Source organism: Cucumis sativus, chromosome 7, assembly GCF_000004075.3.
Source record: "Cucumis sativus cultivar 9930 chromosome 7, Cucumber_9930_V3, whole genome shotgun sequence".
Lineage (NCBI taxonomy): Eukaryota > Viridiplantae > Streptophyta > Magnoliopsida > Cucurbitales > Cucurbitaceae > Cucumis > Cucumis sativus.
Window position 1 is genome coordinate 21,460,521 of NC_026661.2, and position 24,582 is coordinate 21,485,102.

The window sequence follows — 24,582 nt, forward strand, 5'->3', positions numbered from 1 at the left end:
AAATATGGCCTTTTGCAGCTTAAATAAATTAGTAATAAAATAAAGCAATTTTCCATTTACAAATAGTTTAATTGTTTAAGTGTACATTTCTTTTAAAATACTTAATTTATAATCTTAAAATTTGGAGTTTTAGTTGATACTTAACCAATAATTATATCAATTTGTATCATACTCTCTGTTTTGACAAACATAGTATAAGATTTATAATCTCACCGAACAAACCTTTAAACTTTAAAAATCAAATCGATTTAAAATCTAAAAAAAGAATCAAAACATCAATTCTAATTGTTTATTTTAGTAATCCAACATGGGTTGAAGTTGCGTAAATAAACCAACTTCTAGTAAATATAGATTGATTCACATATGAAATTATAAAAAATGAATGAAATTGTAAGTTTTATAAAATGTTTTTAAAACAAAATATAAAGAAAGGTACAAATCTAACACGTTTATGGTGTGTTTAAAGTAAGAAAATGAATAACGAGCAATAAAAAATTGTGAAGACTAAAGAATAGTGAATTGCTAGTGTCGACCGTATAAGAATAAAATCACAAACTTTTTGTGTCAAACAAAGAGTAAAATTTATAAATCCGTACTTTCTGATTCCTATTTCCAAACTCTTTGGATCAAACACGTCCTACGGTAATCTTATGTCAAAGTTTAAATTGATATAATCTAGAATTTGAGGGCATAAATGAACATTTTTTCTAAGTTTTTGTTAAAGGAAAAATGAAAAGAATAAAGTCACAATCCAGACAAGTGTGAAGACTGTACTCAGCAGATAATAAATATTAAGAGACAGAAGTAAAAAAGAAAAAAAGAAATGAAGAACAGCAAAGTTTATGGGCAATCAGCCCATAGTATAAAGAAAAAGAAAATAATTTTGAACCACAAGAATGATAGGTGTCTCTTTCTCATTTTCCACGTTTTCATTTTTATAACAAAAACACACAGCTTTTCCCTTTTGTTCTGTAGGAAAAATCATCATAGTGGAAACCAGATGTCGTGTAGTGAACCATGTCGTTTTGTTATTTTATTTTTCCATTCATTTTCTTAATTTTTGTGAATAGCATCAGTTTTGTTTTATAAATAACGTCATATCTGATTCCTTCACACTCTTATCATCTTCCCTATTCTCTCTCTCTCTTTTTAATTTCTCTTTCTTCATCAACAAAGTTCTCTCTTTCTTTCTACAATTCTATACTCTCCATAATGCTCCCCAAATTGAGCAGTCCTTTCAAGAGGAAGGAGAGAAAGGATAATTATTCCAGTAGTTATCTGAAGGGTATTGGGTTAGGAATTCTTGTACATCGATCACCAGAACCAAATCTAGTGGTTAAACAATCCAGAAAATTGTCTCCTTCACTTGTTTCTAGTTCTAATAATAACCCATCTTTTCTCAAAACATGTTCTCTATGCAACAAGAATCTGGACCCTCAAGAAGATATTTATATGTACAGGTACTAAACTTGTTCTAACTTAATTTTTAGTATTACCAGGATATGATCTTCTAATTAAATCCTTAGATTTTGCCTGTAGTTGAAGATCATGGAATTTGGATAAGGATTTACCTTTTTCTTTTTTGCTTGGAAGAAGTTGATTCTCGATTTGTAGTTGAGTTTTTGTTGCTGATATTTTTTTGGTCGTCCTGTGAAACAGGGGTGATCAAGGTTATTGCAGCATAAAGTGTCGAAATCAACAGATTGATATTGATGATAAGAGAGAATTAGAAGCTTCCACTAGAAAAATGGTGGCTGCTTACAGAAAATGTCTTAAAAATGAACCAAGAACTGAAACACGTCTCCTCCTAGAAGATCTCCGGCAACATAATCGGCTTCCTCATTCGAGAATTCGACCAGTTGTTTCATAGTCGATTCTCCTCTTTTTTCCAATCTTCTGCAAATGGAAACAGTGTAATTAAAATGGTTAAGAAGAAATAAAAGGAAAAAAAAAAAAGGAAGTTAGATTTTAGTTGTCTCCAATCCGCTGCTAGATTGATGTTGTATCAAGGGGGGGATAAAGGCTGTAAATTTTGTAGCTCTATGAAAACTCTTCAATTTTTGGTTAAGAGTAGTATACTATCATATTACCTTTCTTTGTGTGTGCGATAATGATGTAAGGCTAAAAAGACACTTGTTATGGATAATGTACTAACGTTATCCTCAAAATATCTGGCACTCCATTATTGAGTAGTTGGAACCGAGATACGGGTAATTTACACTGACAGAGTGTATATAATTGTTCATTCAGAACCTTCTTCTCTCATAATTTCCTCAAAAGAAACCAAATAATGTGTCAGTATAATTGAATTGTAAAAACTACACTGGATATCACCATTCTGTTCCCTGGTTTGATCTGCCAAAATGTTTATAGATGTAAAAGAGTGCAAGTCAAGGATTCCATATGTTACAAGTAAAGGAACCGTGGTTTGAAAGTTCCCAGTGTGGGTTACTTCTGTTGTTTTTTTTTTCCCGGGTAAGAGTCTAAAAGAAACGTATCATAGATATACTAAATCAGGAGAAAACCCCAAATGCTAACTCAAAAAGATGAGCTAAAATGAGCGTAATGATGTTTTGTTTAACTAAAAAAGATGAGCTAAAATGAGCATAATGATGTTTCGTTTTACACCAAGAATAAGAAAAAGTAGTAGACATAACAAGTTCCATAAAACGATTAAAAGAAGAAATAGAACCACTAAGAGAGTGTCTATTCCCTTCACCCATAAGGTTAAAACAAGAAAACATTATCTTAGAAAGCTTTTGGGTTTTTAGCTGAAACGGTTTAGTTAGGGAAAAGGTAAGCTATGGAGGGGTTGACTGAAACTTCTTGAATGATTGTAAATATAAAACAGTCTTCTTAAGTTTTCAATAACCTCGTCTGGATTTCCTCTGGAGTAACTTGGGGCAATCTCACCTGGTTCCTCCGAAAAGTTGAATTGTCCACAGGATTTATTGGGGCAATCTCAGATTTTGAATTCGTTACTTCCACAGGATTTATTCCCACCTCGATGTGTTTCTTTATGTGGGTCATGGTCTCATGTATATGTGAGAACCTATGTGTGTTTATAAAAGAAAGCTAACAATTTTTTAAGTACAATGATTGAGGGGAAAATGTTTTTATGCTCTACTACAAGTTCTAACTTCTAAGTACCCGTTGGCACAAATGTATCTTAGACTGCTACTTTTCTGCAAGCTCGGAAGTGACAGACCAACTTTAGGCAAGCTGTTTAATACATATGCAATTGAAGAAATCTCGGCGTATTTGAATCAGTTCATGCACGAGCTTACCAACTATGAATGATATCAAATTTGAAGAACAAGAAGAGAAGATAATGAAACTGTGTTAATTCTGTTATGCTTCAAGACCTTGCAAAGCAGAAAGAAGGAAGTTGCTTGTGCATCATTTCTTTACAGAAAAACCAGCTTGAAATAAGAACAGAATCACGGATAGAAAGAGGGAAGCAAATAGGATGTTCATCCTTGGATTGAGTAGCTTGGAGCAAGAAAATGGTGGGGGGGTTCATAAATTGGAATCTTAATAGAAGTGGTCGAAATTCTTGGCCTCGTGGGTTAGACCGTACGATTGGTTTGTTCAAAATTCTTTAGGAAAAGTAAAGAAATCGGTTACTTGTTTTAATCAACGTAAGGTACTTTTCAAATACACACTACGGTCTTTTCCTTTTATTTAATTTTAATTTATATATATATTTTTCTTTTTGGGGTTTTGGGAATTAGCTTTCTTACTTTATCAATCAGTTCATCAAAGGGCCTTTAATTAATCCCTCATGTTGGGTGTGTATTTTCCCATCCAAATTTCGCGTTTATTTGCAGTGTTTGACCTCAACTTGGAAATTCCGGAATTGGATGTATTTTATCTGACACCCACTAATCAATAGATGGGAATTATTTTTTTAATAATTCTGGTGACTGTGAGCGTTTTGAATTTGTGTTTTCCGTGAAATATATTGGGAGATAACTCCTTTTAGTTTCTAATTATTTTTTGGATTGTAAAATTTTTAAAGATATGAATTTAAGGGCGTAAAGGATTCGCCTCTTTGGTGGACTCGAATGTTGATCTTTAAAGCTACGGACTACTTAGGGTTTTCGATTTTCCTAATTTTTACCATTCGCTGCTCGATCTTCCTTTCTCCAGTCGGTGAGTTCGCCTAATTAAATCTTCTAGGTTCTTCCTTAATTTTTTGTTTTTCTTTTGCCATTAGTTATTTTCTAAGATTTTGCATGTTCTCTTCTCAATTTTGAACTCTTGAAGGTTGAATTCCGAGGGCTCTTATCGCATTCGGAGCCCATCGGCAGAAGAAGACTGGTTTTTTTTTTTTTTTTTTTTCCCTTTAATCCATTCTTCTTTTTCCTTTCAAAACGGACAAGTTCTCTCTGGGTATCTGTTGAATTGTGTGATCATATTTGTGAAGGAGTGTCCTATTTCTGGTTAGAAGTTTCTAACCTTTTTCTGCTTGAGATATAGCTAATCTAGAGCTAGCATTAGGTTTCAGTCAACTATTTGGGAGACAGTGGCTTTAAAATCATGAGTTGATGCTGGAGTCAAGGATTTTAAACTCACTGGAAGTCTTGGATTTCAACTCTCCTGTAAGAAGCTGGAGAGAATACATTGGATTTCAACTCTCCTGTAAGAAGCTGGAGAGAATACATTGGTAAAAAGGTCCATTGCTCTTATATAACTGCAATGGTTTTTCATTCTCAAGTACCTGCTAGATATACTTGTAGGCTTCTTGCAATCCCTTATGGGAGTGTTCCTGAAGATAAATGTAAGAAGGATAATCCAGAGGATCAACAGAGATATCCCTTTCCACAATTAAATTCTTCTGGGCGTTTGGAGGTGCGAGTTTTTACTTCTATATGATTAATGTGTAACTGTATGTTTCTGCAACTACCCTGTTAATACTCTGTTGTGTTGTAACTATCTTTCTGGATTATATTTGCAGGTCCAGGTTTTGTCAAATCCTAGTAAAGATCAGTTTTGTAGGACTCTTGAATCGTATAAACCAAACATTGTTTACTTACAAGGGGAACAACTCGAGAATGATGAAGTTGGTTCTTTAGTATGGAGAGGTGTTGATTTGTCCAATGTAGAAGCGATAAGTGGGCTCTTTAATTATCCGTTGCCCACCACTGTATGTTCTACATTCCTTTTTTTTATATATAATTTTCAGCTTCATATTTTTCTTGCACCCGTTTGTAATTGTATCCCCTGCATAAGGAAAAGAGTTAACAGGAACAAAAGATAATAATAATAAATAAATAAAACATGCTCTTGGTTGAAACAAACCTGGTCTGATAATCATCACAACTTCTTATGTCCTTAATGTTTCATTTACTAATGATTTTGGTGTGTGGATCTTCAGGTATATTTGGATATAGCAAAGGGAGATGAAGTAGCTGATGCACTTCACTCCAAGGTGAATTTTATTCAGTTCCCATATCTACCTTCAGTGTTTACTGCCATTGGCAATTTCTTGCATTTGAGGTGCTAAGAGTAATAGCGTTACTTTGAAAGCTGCAGACTGGAATTTCTGATATGCTTGTATTAAGTGTGTGCTACTTTTTTCAGGGTATTCCTTATGTCATATACTGGAGAAGCGCATTTACTTGTTATGCAGCATGTCATTTCCGTAATGCATTCCTTTCGGTTCTTCAGAGGTACTCCATTAGCATGATAGTGCAGATCAATCAATTAATCCAGTGGAGGTTATGTATAGGGGGAAAGTAAAGGATAACTGCTGATAACTATTTTTCTATTTGAATTGCAGTTCATCTGCTCACACATGGGATGCATTTCAACTTGCACACGCTTCATTTAGGATGTATTGCTTGGGAAACAACTTTGTTCTTCCTAGCAGTAGTCATAAAGAAGTTAGTGAAGATCTGGGTCCACATCTTCTAGGGGAACGCTTGAAAATAAATGTCGAACCCCTAGAGAAAGAGGTAGCTGATGATGAAGAAAGTTCATCAGAAGGAATTTCTGTGAACATTCTTGATAATGATGTTGAAATGAGATTTCTTGTATGTGGAGAACCAGGCTCATTGGTAAGCAAGAACAAACATCTACTTTTAATTTTCCATGCTAAATCCCTACTCAAAGATGTAAAAACTAGTATTAATAACCTTCTAGCTTCCTATTGGCATGACATGTAGGTTTATTTTTCTCTTCTTAGGATGCTTATGTATTAGAAGCTCTGGAGGATGGTCTTAACGCCCTCTTGGACATTGAAGTAAGTAAGGAAAACAAGTTATTGCTAGGACTTGTTTTCAATGGACAATCTAGCTTCTTGATTTGCTTGTGCCATGTTAATAGGAGCAAGAGCTTTCTTCTTACACTTTTCCCCCTATTTCTGTGTTCTAGATTCGGGGGAGCAAACTGCACGGCAAGTTCAGGTGCTTTGGTTTTTAAAATTGTTGTCCAGCTCGTAATGTTTTAATTTGGTTTTGTAAACTAAGGTCGACTGGGACCTGCCTAATGATTGATTGAGACATATACCACATTTTAAGGCTATTTTTTTAATGTTGGTGTTTTATGAATTTAGTCACTGCAATTTTCTTCTGATCTTACATTAGCTGTCAATTGTATTAATTCATCTGATGTGCACAGTGCCCCTCCTCCACCTCTTCAGGCAGGAACACTCTCTAATGGTGTTGTGACCATGCGCTGTGATTTATCTACATGCAGTTTTGCCCACATTTCATTGTTGGTATCAGGTAGTGCACAAGCTTGTTTTGATGATCAGGTAACGTAAAGCTCTCTGGTTAGGTTCTCATTGTGTTTTGCAACTGTCAGATCTTATGTAACTTCTTATTGGTTTCTTATTCAGCTATTTGAAAATTATATAAAGACTGAGATTATAGACAGAGGCGAACTAGTGCAGACACTACTCGATAGTGAAGGAAGCAAACACTTATCTGAACCACGCAAATCTACTTCAATTGCTTGTGGGGCAACGGTTTTTGAAGTTAGCTTGAAGGTCCCTTCATGGGCATCTCAGGTTGTCCAATCACTTCTCATCATCTTCTTTATGAGATTGTATCGTTGGGATTCTGATTCATAATTTATTGACCATATATTCATGAATCAATAATGTATTATTTCACCTGAGAATCAGAATGGCCAATCTTCTATCTAGCCTTAAATGCAGTATACTGATTTTTGTGAACTTGTTTCTCCTGGCCTGGTGTTTGCTGCTTACGGAATGTAAAGAAATTAATGGTTGTTTGATATCTATCTGACTCCAGTGTTAGGGAATCAGAACTGAAGATGTATGGAGCAATATCTCCTATGCATTTATGATGAGTGATGAGTGATGATTATGATCTAGTTCTTATAATGAGTTTTATTTAAAACCTAATGAGTTGGTACTTGTCCACCGCTGTTTTGCAGATTTTCAGGCAGTTAGCCCCTGACGTTTCTTATCGAAGTTTAGTGGGACTGGGCATTGCAAGCATCCAGGGTTTGTCTGTTGCTTCTTTTGAGAAGGATGATGCTGAGCGCCTCCTTTTCTTCTGTTCAAGGAAGGAAAATGATTTATTTCTGAGCAATTTAACTGATAGCACACTCCCAAGCTGGTTGAAGCCGCCTGCTCCTAGAAAGAGACCGAAATATATCAAAGATACGAGCCTTGGTTCTCATGAGATTATTGAACATCTGAAGGTATCGCCTGGTAGCAGAATACATGGTGCGAACATGGAAATAGGATCAAGGAATGGTTTTAGCACTCCCATGTTTCCACTTCCAAGAAGGAGAGGCATGAAAATTGCGGCAATGAGGCCCATTCCTCACGTTAATCGCCATAAAATGATCTCTTTTCATGGAATATCTGAGACGGGCGGGCACAATGGAAGCCTGCTTAAAGCTAGTGTTCCTTCTAGTAATCCCACAAAGCATGTGACTGTAGGTTCAGCTTCAGTTTTCCAACAAAAAGTATTTCCAAGTGCGTCTCATTATAAACAAATCATTCCCATGAATCCACTACCTTTGAAAAAGCACGGTTGTGGCAGAAGTCATATACAGGCTTGCTTTGAGGTAATTTCACTCCTTTGGAACCTCTGCTCCTAGAGAATAAGCACTTAAAGAATGTTGAGAAGTTCTAATTTTGTGCTTAAAGAAAAAGGAAGTTAGTTACTAATCATCAGGTGTTTGGCCAAAAGATTTCGATTAATTTCTACCAGAATTATATGTACTAATTTTGTTTTTTCTTGTTTTCATGTAGGAGGAATTTTTGAAGGATTTGATGCAGTTTTTAGCTCTTCGAGGTCACAGTCGACTTATTCCTCCAGGTGGGCTTGCTGAGTTTCCAGATGCTATACTCAATGGAAAGCGTCTTGACCTTTACAACCTGTACAAGGAGGTAAGCTCCTTGCTCTGAGTTGGAATCATGGAAGGATATAGGGTATTTGATATTAATTGAAACCTGAATGGATGCTACTGATCAGGTGGTTTCAAGAGGTGGCTTCCGTGTTGGAAATGGCATTAATTGGAAAGGACAGATCTTCTCAAAGATGCGCAATTACACCATGACCAATAGAATGACTGTACGGATTTCATGTCTAAAAATACAATCCTTATTCAGATGATCTTTTGGTTTTGTGTAACTGTGTATTCTTGAATATCTATAATGTTTTATATTCATGACAAATAATGGGATTGTTGTTTCTTGATGCACATGAGAAGAGTTTAAGGATTGCTGTGATAATAGAAAATTAAAAAAAAAAACTAATTATCCTGCAGGGTGTTGGAAACACGCTTAAAAGACATTACGAGACTTATCTTCTAGAGTACGAATTGGCACATGAAGATGTAGATGGTGAATGTTGCCTGTTGTGCCACAGGTTTGTTTACTTCCATTCCATCCTCAAATACTTGTCACTTTTTTCTTCCATTTTTAAAATGAAACAAAGATTTCCTTGTAGCTTAGGAGCCAACATTGAAGTTTTCGCTCTTCCCGAATCGTAAACTAGATAAACTTCATATGTTCCCTTACACTGAAATGTTGGATTGTTTTGCCTTTAACAGTAGTGCAGCAGGGGACTGGGTGAACTGTGGCATTTGTGGAGAGTGGGCTCACTTCGGTTGCGATAGAAGGCAGGGTCTCGGCGCATTTAAGGTATCTTCCTCATCCTACTACATCTTGGTGATACAGACTTCAATGAAAGTACAGTCCTGTAGATGAGGACAAGAAAAGTTTCCTTTGCACATGCAAACTTAAGATCTCTGTCTTATTTTTACAATGTAGCCAAATATGGGATGAGATTGAGTGTTGACTTGAATTATAATGATGGATTGTGCATGATTTTTGCAGGATTATGCAAAAACTGATGGCTTAGAATACATATGTCCACACTGTAGTGTTGCTAATTATAAGAAGAAGAAAGTTGCAAATGGTTTATCTCCAGGCTTCTCCTCAAGACCAATATGAAGTTGATTTGATTTTTAGGTCAAATTTGCGCCAACCTATAACTATGAAAGAACCAACAGTTGCGGCCGTACATATAAAGCTCAATTTCCTCAACTACGTGTATCACTGTGCTATTAACCTAAATCTACAATTATGTATATACATAATATATATAATGTATCCAGTAAAACAGAGAAAAAGTCAAGCAGAAAACTACTGATTTTTTTGTATTTTAGGGTGCAGTTGAGTAATACTTGGGTAATGCCTTAGGATATAGGAGGGGAATGAATACTACAGTTCTCCAACTTAGTTGAGGGCTAACTTAGACTTTATGTAGAAGATGATGAATTGGACAATCCACTTGAACTTACATGTAAGCTCACGATTTTCCCCCTTTAACCATCACGTGTATGCTTACTATATAAAGGTTTATGCTTCTTAATTAGTTTATTTACTTTTTGAGAATATTCCATTAGAAATTCAAATCTATGAATTTGTAATGAGGTAGAGATATTTTAGCTGCAGTCGAAAATAGAATGGATCAATTGGTAACATAGCATACGGTTGTTGGAAATGGGGTTGGTCTTCTGGAATAAGCAAATTAATATGCACCAAAGTTCAGTTTTCAAATGGGCTGTATAATTAACTGACCCAAATGAGGTAATGAACTAAATTAGCCCTCATTGTAAATCAAGAAACTACTATATGACAAAATCTGTTCACACTCTAAATTCTAAGTTGGGAGATACTATATTCAAGGTTTAGCCAAACTTGTAATGTAATTTAAAACAGACAATCAATAATATGGACATGCGTTATTGTCATAAACTATACAAAAATTATAATATTAACATCGTAATTGTTCTAATTTAAGAAAAAGAACATCGGAAAAGAAAAATACAGATTTTGAGAATGGTCTCCTAATATTAATGAGCAAAAACCAAACAGAACTAGAAAAAAGAAAAGACTAGTGTTGGAATCAAATCTAGATAGGGAGTTTGGTTACACCTACTTGACAAAACATTTGAGAGATTATCGATTTAAGAATTTCAATGGTCTTATATAAAGTTAATTCAAACAAAACTGAAGAGAGAAAAAAATCAAAATCAAAAGTGTGAATAAAACCTCGGGAGGAGAGAGAGTTTAGTTACATTGCACCCTATGTGATCGAGAAGCTCTTTTTTTTTTGTCAGTCTTAAATGGGAGGGTACTAAAAAAGAGGTAGAATAAGAAGAAAGCAACAACTAGGATTCATCCCAAAATTTGGATTTGGCCATATTTCATAAATAATTGTGTATTTGTTGCTATTCTTCCCAATTTTCTTAAAAACTAACTTATTTGTTGATTGGGTTGAAACTATTTTTGGCCTAACTTTGTGGCCCTATCCTATGGTGACAAATTTATTTACTGATTTAAGTAAATATCCTATAAATGTGCGGCCAAATTCAACTAACAGTCAAGTATTATTCAAACATATACCATATAAATTGACATAATGAATGTAGATGTCCCACACACATGAGGCATGAACAAGAGAGGAACAGAAATATCAACTTGATCCCAGCAAACAACAGCTCCACTGCTTAAATGATACTGCCGGAGCCTTGATGGATGGCATTAAATGCATCACTCTTATTTTTAGACAAATCTCAAATTATTTGTAAACTAAAATGTGGGTTTCCAGTTATGTTTCATTAAATGGTTAATTTGAGAATGGAAAGTTCTTTTAGTTGAATTAAATTGTGAATAAATCTAAAAGATTAGGGAACAATAATTGAAGGGAGAGAGAAAGAGATGTTTCCATCTTCTGGAAGGGTTGAGCTCTAAAAATATTCCTTTCATTTCACAAAGGGAAGGGATAAGAGCAACGAAGCAAAAGGGAAAAGCTTTTCTTTTCTTTTTCTTTTGTAATTTGTTCTGTTAAGGGTGCAAATGGTTTTGAAATATGATAAAAAAAAGTAGTTGTCCATTTAAGATCCATAACTCAAAGAGTCAAGAGGCCCCATTCTTTCCCTTCTTCTCCCTTCTTTAACACTTTATTACCAAGACTAATTATGACAAAGGTCAATAATTGCATGCTAAACTTGACAGACACTTGCCCTTTCTTTTCTTTTCCCCCTAGGCAGTATGATTTTTTTCTTAAATAGTTGGTGAAAATATAATGAACTTCTATTTTGTCTCCTTTGTTTATTTACTAACTAATTGTTTTTTTTTCAAGCCATCTAACTAGTTTTGATTTAGTCTTTAAATTTTAAAATATTATATTTTTGCTCTCCACCTTTTAGTTTAGTTTAAACTTGGTTAATATGTTCGTATATTTTACTTTTAATTTTTGTTGTAATTTCTATTATTTTTATAATTAAATTAGTTTTCATTAATCTTCAGTCATTATTAAAATTAATTGAAAATTTTATATCATAATTAATTTAATTTAATTTAATTAATTGAAAGTTGACATCAAAGATTAAAAAAAAATTAAAGAGCATTAGTTTATAGCGGTTAAGGTGTAAAATCTAGTAATCTAGGGGAAAAAATGAAAATTAAACTCAATGTTTAAAAGTAAAAGTAAATGTGTAACATTCTGAATTTTTTTAAAAAAAAAACTATAACCTAATACTTATTTTCTCCCAAAAGGCCAAAACCTATCTATCATTAAATTTTCCAGAGCATTAATAATAGCATGTATAATGTAAATACGTAGCTGTAAATTGGCCATATTCAAAAAAAGTTTATGAAAACATTATCAAAATCAGATATACTTCAAAATACAATAATAAAAGTTAACTTATGCCAGTAATATTTAAGTGTAGTCCAAACTACACTTGTCCCTAACGGTTTTTGAATCGCTAACAAAAGAAGAAGAAGAAGAATTATATATATAAGATAAAAATTAAACTGCCGCGACAACGATTGATGACGGATTATGACCTTAGATGAATTTTCTAAAGAAAGATGGGTGGATGACTTCAATATATCTAAATATTTTTCTACTTTTAAACTTAATAATAAGTAAGGTTATAACATTTTCAAAATAAAGATAAAAAATTTATATTATCTATTAAATATTTCTTTCTTATATTCTTAGTTTGAAGTAAATCAATAATTTTCCATAGTAAACTTTATTCGATCAATTTTCGATAGATGATTACCTCGTATTTATTTTTGCTAATCTACCATCTGATTATGTTATCTTCGTTAGGATTAACTTAACCTATTTTAGATTGATACTTCATCTTATCCTTCTGGTTGGAGTTATCATGTTGGTGAATTTTCAGCCAATAATAGTTTTCGTACTTCTCTGTATTATGTCTTTTATTCATTTATCTCATGAGACTCTAGAGTCTGTACAAGTATTTAAACCCTCTCATAATAATAAGAACAATTATTTAGAAACAGGTACAGTTTTTTGTTAAATAGCTAACCAAAAATTAGTAACAATAACTTAATATAAGTTTTTTTTTTTCCTTTTTTCTTGCGTAAAGCTTAGAGATAGATAGAACTATTTGGAAGCGTAAAATTAGTAACAATATTTTTTGTTAAATCAAAGCATTAAGATGGGACAGAAAAAGAAAAGAAAAGAAAAGATGGGAAAGAAGAAGCACGAAAGCTTAGTAAGGGATGTGCAAATCTAAGAAAAAGTTATGCTTTTAATTTTACTTTGGGGTTTCAAATCTAAATTTCAAAAGATTGAAACTTTAGATCACCGACGGATGTAGCAGTTACTTTGTCTGTTGCCTTTATTAGTGTGTTATTAATCTCTCCCTTTGACTTCATTATTCTTAATTACCAAAACTTTACTTGGCTTATTTAAACTTTAGTACTACAAAGTGAATGCTATCTCTGATGTTTGTCACTCTTTTCTTTCAACCTAGTGGCCATTACTTGTTTAAAATATGACCAAAGAACAGAGCTTTCCATGGGCCTGCTTCAAGTACTAATATTTCAGTTTAAATTTTTAATTGATTGATAATTTAAAATGGTATTAGATTACAAATTCTTGTAATATTGTAAGTTATTTCATCCTCAATTAGTATTAATTTTATGTTGAGCCCGAGAGTCCAAAACCAAAGAAAAATGGGATCGGCCTAGAAAATAGCGTGTCTTAGAAGAAAAAAATTGGAGTCTTGAGTTCCAGGACAAGATGGTGAACATTTACCTATTAGATACAATCTGTCCATGTACCGTTTGGTGCTCTGCAGCTTGGAGTGTAGCAAACTACCCTAACATCCAAGTTTAACATATCCACAAAAGAGTGTTAAAGGAAGGTCATTCTAAATAGCCTCATTCAACAACTTTAGTAACTAATTATCTAAGGGGAATTCTGTCCTTACTTCTGTGAACTTAGTTAATCTATACTCACTGTACTAATTTAAACATCGAAGTGTAGTAGGCTTGGCACCACATCAATGTGAAGAACTCTCAAGCAGGTTAGCTTGAATAGTAAGAATACGAAGAAGTGGGTTGGTGTACAAGTCCACGAGAAGCCTACAATGACGATGAACTGGGTTGCATGGAATTTCCACAGAATTTTGAATACATAAGTGGGAAGGGCTATCCAAAGTTCAACCTTTTGAATTAACGAGAGAGCTTAAGTTTGTACTGGTTGATTTGCAAGAGTCCCCACCACCAAATTCAGATGGTTTGTATTGAGGTGTTCAAATATTGGAAGCTAAAGAGGAAGAAGAGACAGGCAAAGACTAAAAGGAGAAGAATGATGGTTTTGGGACCAGTTTTGTTTCTGATGACAATCATAATGGCCCACACCTCCATTATGATTAACCACATTGTCCTACCATGCGCAAAATTTTCACCTTACATCGGGCTCCACCTCACACAATCTAGCCAAATTGAGCAGGTTCTCAACCAAGTACTATTCATCTCATAATTTTGCACATAATACAAAAATTGACAAACAAATATTTTTTGCCCCCACTAAAAATCAAATCTGCCTCCATTCTGGGTAATTTATTTTCATATAATCCTATAAACATTATCAATTCCGTTGTGAAATGTTACTCCAGAAGATCAAAACAGTGGGACTCACGTTTACAGAAGAAAGAATCAAACCCCATGTTCAAACTTCAAACATGTGGTATGAATTATGTTTTGATTGATTAAATGAGTTTTACAAAAGAAAAAAGTAGGTAGTTTGCTTTTGTATGATATATTACATTTGTTTAAACATGAAGATTAAAGTCTTTCCTCCTGCCTTCCTACCCCACATTTATTATACTAGATATTGAAAAGAAAGAAAGAAAGCAAGAACGAGGGAAAAAAAGCTTTTCCTGCTGCTCATCGAATGTATGCCCAATCACATTCACAAGTGATGCATCTGAAGAGGCTTGGTAAAGGGAAATAGGCTTTGAGAGTGCATTCTTATTTTTATATGTTTGGTTCTAAATGATACATTTGAATAGCTTTCCCTCTCTCCCATCATGTGCGACTTCTAGGAGACTTGGTTACCTGTCCTACATCAATTCATATCTGAATAATTTTTTTCAAATTCTACAAGGCCTTCCCAATAAGGGGAATTTTTTAAGCCTTCTAAGAGATTTCCTGAAGAGGAGAATTAAGGCAAATGAAGCACTTCCATGTAGATTGGATTTCTCAAGTCATCGTGACGTTTATTGAACTTATTCAAAAAAATCATAAAAGGAAAAACTTAGATGTAGATTGGCTGTACTCATCTTTTATACAGTTGAGTTTCATCCGTCTTTTGTACAATCCAACTAGCATCCAATAAAAATGTATCAAGTGACATTTTTAAATGGATTTTCTTTACTGTACAAACAAGAGGAAGCATGTGATTAAATACAACCTAAGTTTCATCTCATGTGATTAGGCACCGTATAAATTTCACTTAATCATGGTTCAATTATAAAAGGTGGTTCAAAAGAGTTAAAAGAGCTTAATCTAACCAAAGTAGACTCATATATGTGTCTCCAAATTTAGTACTAAGTGATATATCAAAACAGAGTAAATGTCTTCCAACAACTATGATATTTAGGAGATTTTAATTGTTATGTTTTATAGCGATGTAGCCTCCAAATAAATTGGTTCTTCGACCAGGCTTTCAAACCAAAATCTCCAATTGACTTATTGAAGACTAATTAATTGTGCTTTTAATAAGATATTTAATTTTACGTACTCCTTGGTTGTCTCATACAATTAACGATACGTGGGGTAGCCTTTATTCATGCGGGGCTTTATGATTAACAACATCGAATTTCCTCCACAAGTTATTTTCAGTCCTAGGCATCCAATTCGTGTCTCCAATATCTGTTTGATACTTCAACGTTTGTGATTTGCAAAGTCACACAACATCATGAAATTACCAATCAACTGGCAATGCCTTAAAAGTTAAAACCCCCACGTCTCTCGAGCTAACAGACTTTAATGAAGGGTGTGATTTGAAAAGTCTCATGATGAGATCAATAGCTTCACCCCCCTCCCCCCCAAGTTAACAGTCTCTAACGAAATCTCATCTATAACACTGTTATTATTATAACATCTAACATCTCTGATTCATTTGTAAAAATGTAAATTTTTGTTCCTAAAGCTTAAGGTAGAGTCTACGGAGGCAGGGTTCTTTTAAACATATTTATGTTTTCTCCTAATCTTGTTTTCACGCCCAGCGGGCTACGTTGATCCCGGAAACCAAAGCCAACAAAAAACTTCAACAAACGTCAAGGGATGGTATAAATTATAATATTGTAATTTTGTCCTAAAGAAAGCAGATTCTTTCATGGGACTTTCTGTTGTTGTGAATGTGGCATAAATTATTGAATAAAAATCTAAATGTGCTCAGCCATCTTGGTAGGAGTGATGTTTTTGTCTGTTTAGTTAAAACGACACCATAGTTTTTACTCATCACACTATTTTACTTTCCCCCATGACGATGCAATTGCGATGAACCTACCCCTAGAAGCACTGGAGAGAAAACACAATTTTTTATTGTATTCATCAGAATTTTCCCTTTTTTAGTTTTTTAAAAAATATATATAGTGTCTACCAATTTGTACCTGTACTCATTAATATACTTTTGAAGTATTTTTCAACTGGTGGGTACTTTTCAAAAGGAAAGACATACCTACATTTTGAGTACGGTTTTTCTTTCAGAGAAAAGAATCTCTATTATTAAAAGTTCACTTTAATGTTTTATAAATATTATAATTAATTGACAATAAATTAAGTTATATAGCATTGTTAACTATAAAATTTGAAAACATATGCAATATATTTTTTTTCATAAATGTTGTTATTATTATTTAGTATATTTCCATAAAAAATAATTTTAAGACATTAAATTTAAGATTGGTTGGAAACACAACTACTGAAATTAGACAATTAACAGTTTAGATATTAAAATTAAATAAACTCCAACGTATAATACCAATATTATATTTTAATTAGAAACAGTTACAAGCAAACAAATAAATTTTAAATGAACTGCCTTTATCTTTTAAAAGTAGAAAAACTAATGATGAGTATGGTAGAGAATCTGAAAAATAAATTTGAAGGCAAGGGATTTATTGAAAACAAAGTTGCATGATACATTTTCAAATTTTGAAGGCAAGAGATTTATTGAAAACAAAGTTTTATGGTACATTTTCAAATGTATTTGGTGCATTTTAAAAAGTTGTATTCTTAGATTTACAAAAACGTTTAGATGTGTTTCGTAGTTGACAATAAGTTATTATTAATTTACTTATGGATATTATTAATGTTTAAAAAATTAGTTTAAATTATAATTTTAGTCTCTATTGCTTAAAGAAAGTCAGGGTTCAGTCTATAATTTAATAAAACCTCATATATAATCTTTATAATTTGACAACTTTTATAAATAGTTTCTATAGGAGAAAGTATTTTCTATGATTTTATCAAACCAAGAGAACTAAATTGTATTTATAAATTATAGAGACTAAATTCTATCTTTTTAAACAACATAAATCAAATTTATAATTTAATCTAAAATTTATATAATTATTGTTTATATTATTATATAATTTATAATACATTACATAACTTGACATAATGTATTTCTAAATACTTTTAATATAATTGTGATTTTTAAAATATAAAATTTAAATTTGAAATAAATAAAAACATAAAAAAAAAAATTGTTATTTTAATTTGTATTATTTGAATCACATAGGTTGAAAACAGTTTTTAGAAACAGAACATATATTATCTATCAGACACACCTTCATTAAACTTTATAAATTTGAAAACATAAAACAAAATTTATATTCTCTACCAAACATGTCATAAAGTATATTTTATTTTATATAATTATACTAGTTCAAAATCATTTCTCGTTATACTGGTTCAAAATCATTTCTCGAAATTTGGTTAACCTAGTAAATTTTAGAAAAGCTAGCATAATAAACCAAATAACCACAAATCCCACCTCAAAATGTAAATTTAGGTTTCAATGTAATATTTTGATGGAATAAAAAATTGATTACCAGTTAAATCTTGTATTTTAGAGATTTGTTTTTTAAAACTTTTAAAAGTATATAATAAATTATTGGAAAAACTTAAAAATGTAAAGAAATCTAAATATTATTTTTCAAATACAACAAGTAAAATAAAGTATGATAAAACTCTTAGATGGTGTTTACAAATGATAATTTTAAAATTTTACTATATTTATAAATATTTTAAACTATTTGAAATGATTTTTTAATTTTAATATCATCTTAATAAAATTATGAACTTTTAACTGTATAACATATACATGAGTTAATTTTTTTTAACAAAAAAAGTTAATAGACAGAAATTCAATACTTCATGAAATAAAATTGTAAGTATATATTTATAAAAAGCTCTCCTAAGGGAAGAAAATCAGATACCTACTATTTTTCTAGGACCTTGAATTCAAAAGTTTGAACTTTTATTCCTTTCGGGTCGGGCGCACTAAAAAATTTTCAACTTGAAGAAGGTATAGGGGTATGGTGAAGGAATGGAGTTTCTACTTTTTGACCATTTTTTGCCAACTAATTGCCACTAAATTCCAAGGGAATAGAGTGGTAAATTGGTAATAAAAGTACTTCCATTTCCAAATAAATTTTTACCAGAACCCCTTATCTGAAGAAATATCAGTAGAGGGAGCCAGAGAGTCCCAACACTCTGCTCACCTCTTCAAACTTTACTGCACTCTACGCGTTTTATTACTACATTTGTTGCCTCTCACGCACTCCCACTACACTACAACTCCACGTCCCTCACCTATCTCTCTCTACACCCACTTCCCTTTTTAAAGTTTTTCCTTTCACTGCCAGTGACAGACCATTGCCAAAACCCCCCCTTCACTTTACTTCTCTCTCATGGCTGTTCTTCTTCGAGCATTCTTTCTCTTCTCTCTCCTCATTCCATTTTCTTCGTCTTCTTCGATTGATGCTTCAAAGAAAACTTTCATTGTTCAGGTTCACAAAGATTCCAAGCCTTCTATTTTCCCAACCCACAAGAACTGGTATGAGTCCTCTTTAGCATCCATCTCCTCTGTCAATGATGTAGGAGCCATCATTCATACATATGAAACTCTTTTCCATGGTTTCTCTGCTAAGCTCTCACCTCTTGAAGTTGAGAAGCTTCAAACTCTCCCCCACGTCGCTTCCATCATTCCTGAACAGGTTCGTCATCCTCACACAACGCGTTCCCCTGAGTTTCTTGGCCTTAAGACATCTGATAGTGCTGGGTTGCTTAAAGAGTCCGACTTTGGATCTGACCTTGTAATTGGTGTTATTGATACTGGTATTTGGCCGGAGAGGCAGAGTTTTAACGACCGCGATCTGGGTCCTGTTCCTTCCAAATGGAAAGGTCAGTGTTTGGTGGCTAAAGACTTTCCAGCTACCTCTTGCAACCGTAAACTCATTGGGGCTCGATTTTTCTGTAGTGGGTACGAGGCTACCAATGGAAAGATGAATGAAACCACCGAGTATCGCTCGCCGCGAGATTCGGATGGCCATGGTACACATACAGCGTCCATTGCCGCAGGTCGTTATGTGTTTCCAGCTTCAACTTTGGGGTATGCTCGTGGTAAAGCTGCTGGAATGGCTCCTAAGGCCCGTCTTGCTGCTTATAAAGTGTGCTGGAACGCCGGCTGTTACGACTCCGACATTCTTGCTGCTTTTGATGCTGCCGTTTCCGACGGTGTTGATGTTGTATCACTCAGCGTCGGTGGTGTGGTTGTCCCGTACTATCTCGATGCCATCGCTATTGGGGCTTATCGAGCTGTGGCTGCCGGTGTTTTTGTCTCCGCATCGGCCGGTAATGGTGGTCCAGGTGGGCTCACTGTTACTAATGTAGCACCATGGGTTACAACAGTAGGAGCTGGAACCATGGATAGAGATTTTCCAGCTGATGTTAAGCTCGGAAATGGGAGGGTTGTACTTGGTACTAGTGTCTATGGCGGACCGGCTTTGATTCCGGGTCGTTTGTATCCTCTTATTTATGCAGGAACTGAAGGCGGTGATGGATATTCTTCGTCTCTATGCTTAGAAGGTTCGTTGAACCCCAATTTAGTGAAAGGGAAGATTGTACTTTGTGACAGGGGAATCAATTCAAGAGCTGCTAAAGGTGAGGTTGTGAAAAAGGCTGGAGGATTGGGAATGATTTTAGCAAATGGGGTCTTTGACGGTGAGGGTTTGGTAGCTGACTGCCACGTACTACCTGCAACCGCCGTCGGTGCTTCCGGCGGCGACGAGATTCGCAAATATATTGCAGAAGCAGCGAAGTCTCATTTACAGCCAACCGCTACAATTTTGTTCAAGGGAACTCGGCTTGGAGTTAGGCCAGCACCGGTTGTTGCTTCATTTTCAGCTCGAGGTCCAAATCCAGAGTCACCTGAAATTGTAAAGCCGGATGTGATTGCGCCTGGGTTGAACATTCTTGCCGCTTGGCCTGACAAAATTGGGCCTTCTGGAATTCCCACAGATAAGCGTACCACTGAGTTCAACATACTTTCGGGCACGTCCATGGCTTGTCCTCATGTCTCTGGCTTAGCTGCCCTGCTGAAGGCTGCACACCCAGGATGGAGTCCAGCAGCTATAAAATCAGCCCTGATGACCACAGCTTATACTTTGGACAACCGGGGTGAGACGATGTTAGATGAATCTTCAGGCAATACATCCACGGTTTTGGACTTTGGAGCTGGCCATGTTCACCCACAAAAGGCAATGGACCCTGGTTTAATCTATGACCTGAATACATATGATTACGTTGATTTCTTGTGCAACTCCAATTACACTACTAAGAATATCCAAGTTATTACTGGGAAGATAGCAGATTGTAGTGGGGCGAAAAGGGCTGGACATAGTGGGAATTTGAATTACCCTTCATTGGCCGTGGTGTTTCAACAATATGGTAAGCATAAGATGTCTACACATTTCATAAGAACTGTGACTAACGTTGGAGACGCCAATTCTATCTATAAGGTAACAATAAAGCCACCAAGTGGAATTTCAGTGACAGTTGAACCAGAAAAGCTGGCGTTTAGAAGGGTTGGGCAAAAATTGAGCTTCTTGGTTAGGGTCCAAGCAATGGCTGTTAGACTTTCCCCTGGAAGCTCTAGCATGAAGAGTGGTTCTATAATTTGGACTGATGGAAAGCACGAAGTCACTAGTCCTTTGGTTGTTACCATGCAGCAACCTCTGCAGTAGGATCATCATAATTTTGCTCTTTCCCAACTACGTAGTTTTTCTTCTCTGTATGTATAATGGAAATGCTTTTTCCTCCCCCTTCTCTTCTTTTAATATTTTTGCTCTTTTTTAAGTTTTCAATATCAGAAAACTGGTGGGGTTTGGTTTGTAACACACGGTTAAGGGTGATGAGTATCTTTGGTTGTAAGACTATGGAGAATGTTTGTAAAATAGTAGTGTGTTTAGAAGAATAGACCAGAGATGAATGCAAGTCTCTTCTCCGGAATCATATTGTGGGTTGAAATTCAATTCCATCAAAAAACTGCTTTCAAAAGCAATTATGGTATGGCAATCAAATTTTTTATTCAAAAGAACATAGGCACACGTATGCTGAAAGCATTAACAATTGAAGCTACCACAGTGGAGACAGTCATTAAGACATAAACACAAGTGGGGTTCCTTGTAAAGTTAAATGGCCTATCCCAATAACCCCATTGTTTATTGTCTATTCGTAAGCTTAGAGTTGCCGCTTTTTCGCCTTTCGGCTTTCCCTTTCCTAATCCAGCAAACAGGAGAATGCATCTATATATGACGCACTAATAAATTAGTAATATAGAATTTGGGATATCATTTCTTTCCACATGGATCTATAGTCTGCTTTTACAATATAATGAACACGATATAACATTGACTATGGTGAAGTGTAGTGTAGTGCACTCAACTTTTCATCAGTTGACTCGTGTTTCAAGCAAAATACGAATAGTGTAACAACGGATCATTAAATTCCACCAACTGTTTGATTAAATTCCCATCAGTAATTTCCAATTGAGAGCGACGACAAATACCTGGCAATGGTCCATTGTCAATGATCGGCGTATAAGGTTGAACCTCAGCAGTTAATGAGCTGGAAAAGAGAGTAAAAACATAAGCTACCGCCGCCATATACAGAATTGAATACCATCAAAGGAAATGAAAAATGAAGGACCAATAATTAGGACGAGAAGATCAAACTTACCTTTCCAGCTATTTGTTGGAATGGAATACAAGATCGGCATGATCAACATTTCGCTTTTACGAAGTGAGTTTTCACAGTGAATGGAAATTATGAAAGCAAATTAACAAGAAAAACAACCACCAAAACCAATCCAATCTATAGCTTTGCTTTATACCCGTGACCATTAGAAACGCGTTCTCATGATGATTCGTACTCGATTCTCCCTATTCTGCACAACAAAAAGTTCATAACTCGAAAACAAGAAGGAAACATTTCCTCTTCTGCAACCTTCAATCCGAAAACTCAGAACTGTTCTTTCAGTTTCATCCAATTTCTTCCGCGCGATAATTTTCCCTCCATTAGGAACGTCATCCGCAGCTTTTCTATCACGGCTCGGCCCATAATTGGGCCTTCGTTTGATCGGCCCAATAAACGGGCTTCGGGTCGTATTTAGTCCAATAAATAATTCGGTTTAGCCGGCCCGGCCCAATAGATAATTGGGAAAGTAACATATATCAAAAATTGAATAATATTTGTCCTTTCCTTCTAACAGCTACAATACGACAATTTACCTCCAAAGTTTCTTCACATGGGGCTCGTCTCTCTATGATCATTAGATCACTTAAATAAATTTTAAATACGAACATTTTATAAAATAATAAAATAAATTAAAATATTTATGAGTTATACCAAAATTATAAATTGGCATAAACTTTTATTATTGTCTTTTTAATATAGGTATTTTTAATAAAATTATATCAATATTTATTATTGATAGAATCTCACAATTTTAGTATATGTTATAAGTATTTTTATCAAATTTGCTATTTTTGACCATTCATCCTTTAAAAATACCACGAGAATAAAATATTTACAAAAGTATCAAATAACGATTGATAGATAAAAAATGGTTATCATGAAATTGATAGCATATTTCTTTTTTAAAAATATATATTTTTTATTAATGATTTAAACCAAAAGGTATAGTTGACGTTTTAAAATAACAAAATCAACGAAAGAGAGATGACTTGGGTCAGGTTCACCGACGAATTTAATATAGGTCTGGGGGCTCGACTTTATTGTCTTTATATAATATGTATATACAAAATCAATTAATGTTTAATGTTTGTAGGTAGTTTAGTAATAACTATACTTGTTTTTTTCTCTAATTACAACTCGAATTTTTTTGTCAATAAATTTTCTGCATCGGTCAGGTTTAAGTCAGTGCTCAAGGTCGATTTTCTCCACACGTTTACTATATTTTATCTTTTCAAAATATTTGTGTATATATTAATACATTAGATTTGGAAATGTTGTAATAGAAATTGAAATTCTATCTATTTATTAAACCCTAAAATTTTAAAAATAAAAAACAGATAACTATGAAATTGCGAAACGGAACAGCGGGTTGACGGTTTGACGTGGTTTGACGTGGCTTGATCGATGTGTTGCGTCAGCTTGGGGCGGCTACACCCGAACCATATGGTCCAATTTCTGTTTCGTTGCCACATAATACGGCGCACCGCAAGCTCACCTTTTTCAATTTGCCGTTTTCTTTTTCTGTCTTCTAATTCCATAAAATAAAAGGATAAAATATAATCCTCTTTCTTCAGCTTCCAAAACTACTTCCATGGTGTTTAATTCACACTATCTCCACTAAGGAAGTCTTTAAAATCACGTAAAATTTTTGAAATAAATAAATTAACAAATCCATTATTGAATAAGCATAATAAGTATTAGTAGGTGTAGTACCATATCAAAATAAAATAAATGCAGTCAAGAGTACAAAATTATTGAAAATTTATTTATTTGTTGTCCAACAACTATTTAACTCAATTAAAAGAATAATCTAATTTTTAAATATTTTTCTTACACCTCTTTTAGTCGGACTTTGCTACTTTCAAAATACTCTCTCCTTTCAATGTCATTTTTTCTTTTTTTTGAATCAATAATCATAAAACCCAATCAATTATTTTGTAAGATTCTATCTAAAACATAGAAGAGAGTGGCATACCATTATTTTTAGATCAAAAAACACACCGTAGAGGATGTCAAAATCGCAATAGCACATGTCAATTTGTTCTCCTATATGAAGCAATGACAAAAACAACAAAGTTTAAATAGTTTTCAATACACAATATCCTCAACAAGAATAGCAATCTCCACAAAAGAATGTACATCCTTCATGAGTTAACTTAATGAGCTAAGGAGCATCGGATTCCACCACTAGCAAGAAGATAAAGCCCACCCATTCCCCTTCTTCAATCGCTCTCAATTCATCTAACATCCCTCTAGATTCCATATGCTCACACTTCGAAAACGAAAGCATTGGACTGGGCTTGGATTTATAAATGGTTTGGGCCTTAAATATTGGGTCAAAGCCCAGATCCGCTTTCCCTTTCAGTTATATGGTCTTAATCAAATGGGCCACGAAGGAAATGATTGGGGGTGTCTGTTTGGGTAAAGTTAACAACAGTGACGGACACGAGAGCGGAGGTTTTCATTCAGTAAGTGACGTGACGTGA

At 34.1% G+C, this 24,582-nt stretch overlaps 3 protein-coding genes and 1 long non-coding RNA gene across 5 annotated transcripts; 3 read left to right on the top strand and 1 right to left on the bottom strand.

Moving 5' to 3' along the window:
• Positions 1-917: 917 nt before the first annotated feature.
• On the top strand, positions 918-2,070 carry LOC101210921 (FCS-Like Zinc finger 17). The gene is made up of 2 exons (XM_004141681.3): positions 918-1,460; positions 1,660-2,070. Exons 1-2 carry the CDS (start codon positions 1,213-1,215, stop codon positions 1,868-1,870), a joined length of 459 nt encoding a protein of 152 aa, XP_004141729.1. The 5' UTR covers positions 918-1,212; the 3' UTR covers positions 1,871-2,070.
• A 1,606-nt stretch (positions 2,071-3,676) lies between these two features.
• Positions 3,677-9,871, top strand: LOC101214243 (AT-rich interactive domain-containing protein 4). Of its 2 annotated transcripts, XM_011661300.2 has the most exons (16): positions 3,677-4,155; positions 4,270-4,854; positions 4,961-5,149; positions 5,381-5,434; positions 5,587-5,675; positions 5,786-6,062; positions 6,191-6,247; positions 6,379-6,410; positions 6,625-6,760; positions 6,845-7,015; positions 7,408-8,049; positions 8,237-8,374; positions 8,460-8,558; positions 8,755-8,855; positions 9,040-9,130; positions 9,326-9,871. In XM_011661300.2, exons 2-16 carry the CDS (start codon positions 4,702-4,704, stop codon positions 9,440-9,442), a joined length of 2,346 nt encoding a protein of 781 aa, XP_011659602.2. In that variant the 5' UTR covers positions 3,677-4,155; positions 4,270-4,701; the 3' UTR covers positions 9,443-9,871. The 2 variants fall into 2 exon arrangements, with proteins under 2 accessions (XP_011659602.2, XP_004141824.3); XM_004141776.3 differs by having other exon boundaries at positions 3,677-4,854.
• Positions 9,872-18,541: 8,670 nt separating this feature from the next.
• On the top strand, positions 18,542-21,409 carry LOC101210434 (subtilisin-like protease SBT1.5). The gene has a single exon (XM_004141679.3). It carries the CDS (start codon positions 18,751-18,753, stop codon positions 21,082-21,084), a length of 2,334 nt encoding a protein of 777 aa, XP_004141727.1. The 5' UTR covers positions 18,542-18,750; the 3' UTR covers positions 21,085-21,409.
• A 237-nt stretch (positions 21,410-21,646) lies between these two features.
• LOC116405086 lies at positions 21,647-22,404 on the bottom strand. Its single transcript, XR_004218164.1, has 2 exons — positions 22,079-22,404; positions 21,647-21,967 (listed from the first exon to the last, which is right to left on the bottom strand). It is a non-coding gene; the product is annotated as an uncharacterized LOC116405086 (long non-coding RNA).
• Between the last annotated feature and the right edge of the window lie 2,178 nt (positions 22,405-24,582).

Bases quoted from the DNA above. Each gene is read 5' to 3' on its own strand.
- LOC101210921 (XM_004141681.3), top strand. From the start codon at position 1,213: ATGCTCCCCAAATTGAGCAGTCCTTTCAAGAGGAAGGAGAGAAAGGAT. The intron at 1,461-1,659 runs GTACTAAACTTG...CCTGTGAAACAG, and splicing joins GAAGATATTTATATGTACAG to GGGTGATCAAGGTTATTGCA.
- LOC101214243 (XM_004141776.3), top strand. From the start codon at position 4,702: ATGGTTTTTCATTCTCAAGTACCTGCTAGATATACTTGTAGGCTTCTT. The intron at 8,856-9,039 runs GTTTGTTTACTT...TGCCTTTAACAG, and splicing joins TGTTGCCTGTTGTGCCACAG to TAGTGCAGCAGGGGACTGGG. The intron at 9,131-9,325 runs GTATCTTCCTCA...TGATTTTTGCAG, and splicing joins AGGGTCTCGGCGCATTTAAG to GATTATGCAAAAACTGATGG.
- LOC101210434 (XM_004141679.3), top strand. From the start codon at position 18,751: ATGGCTGTTCTTCTTCGAGCATTCTTTCTCTTCTCTCTCCTCATTCCA.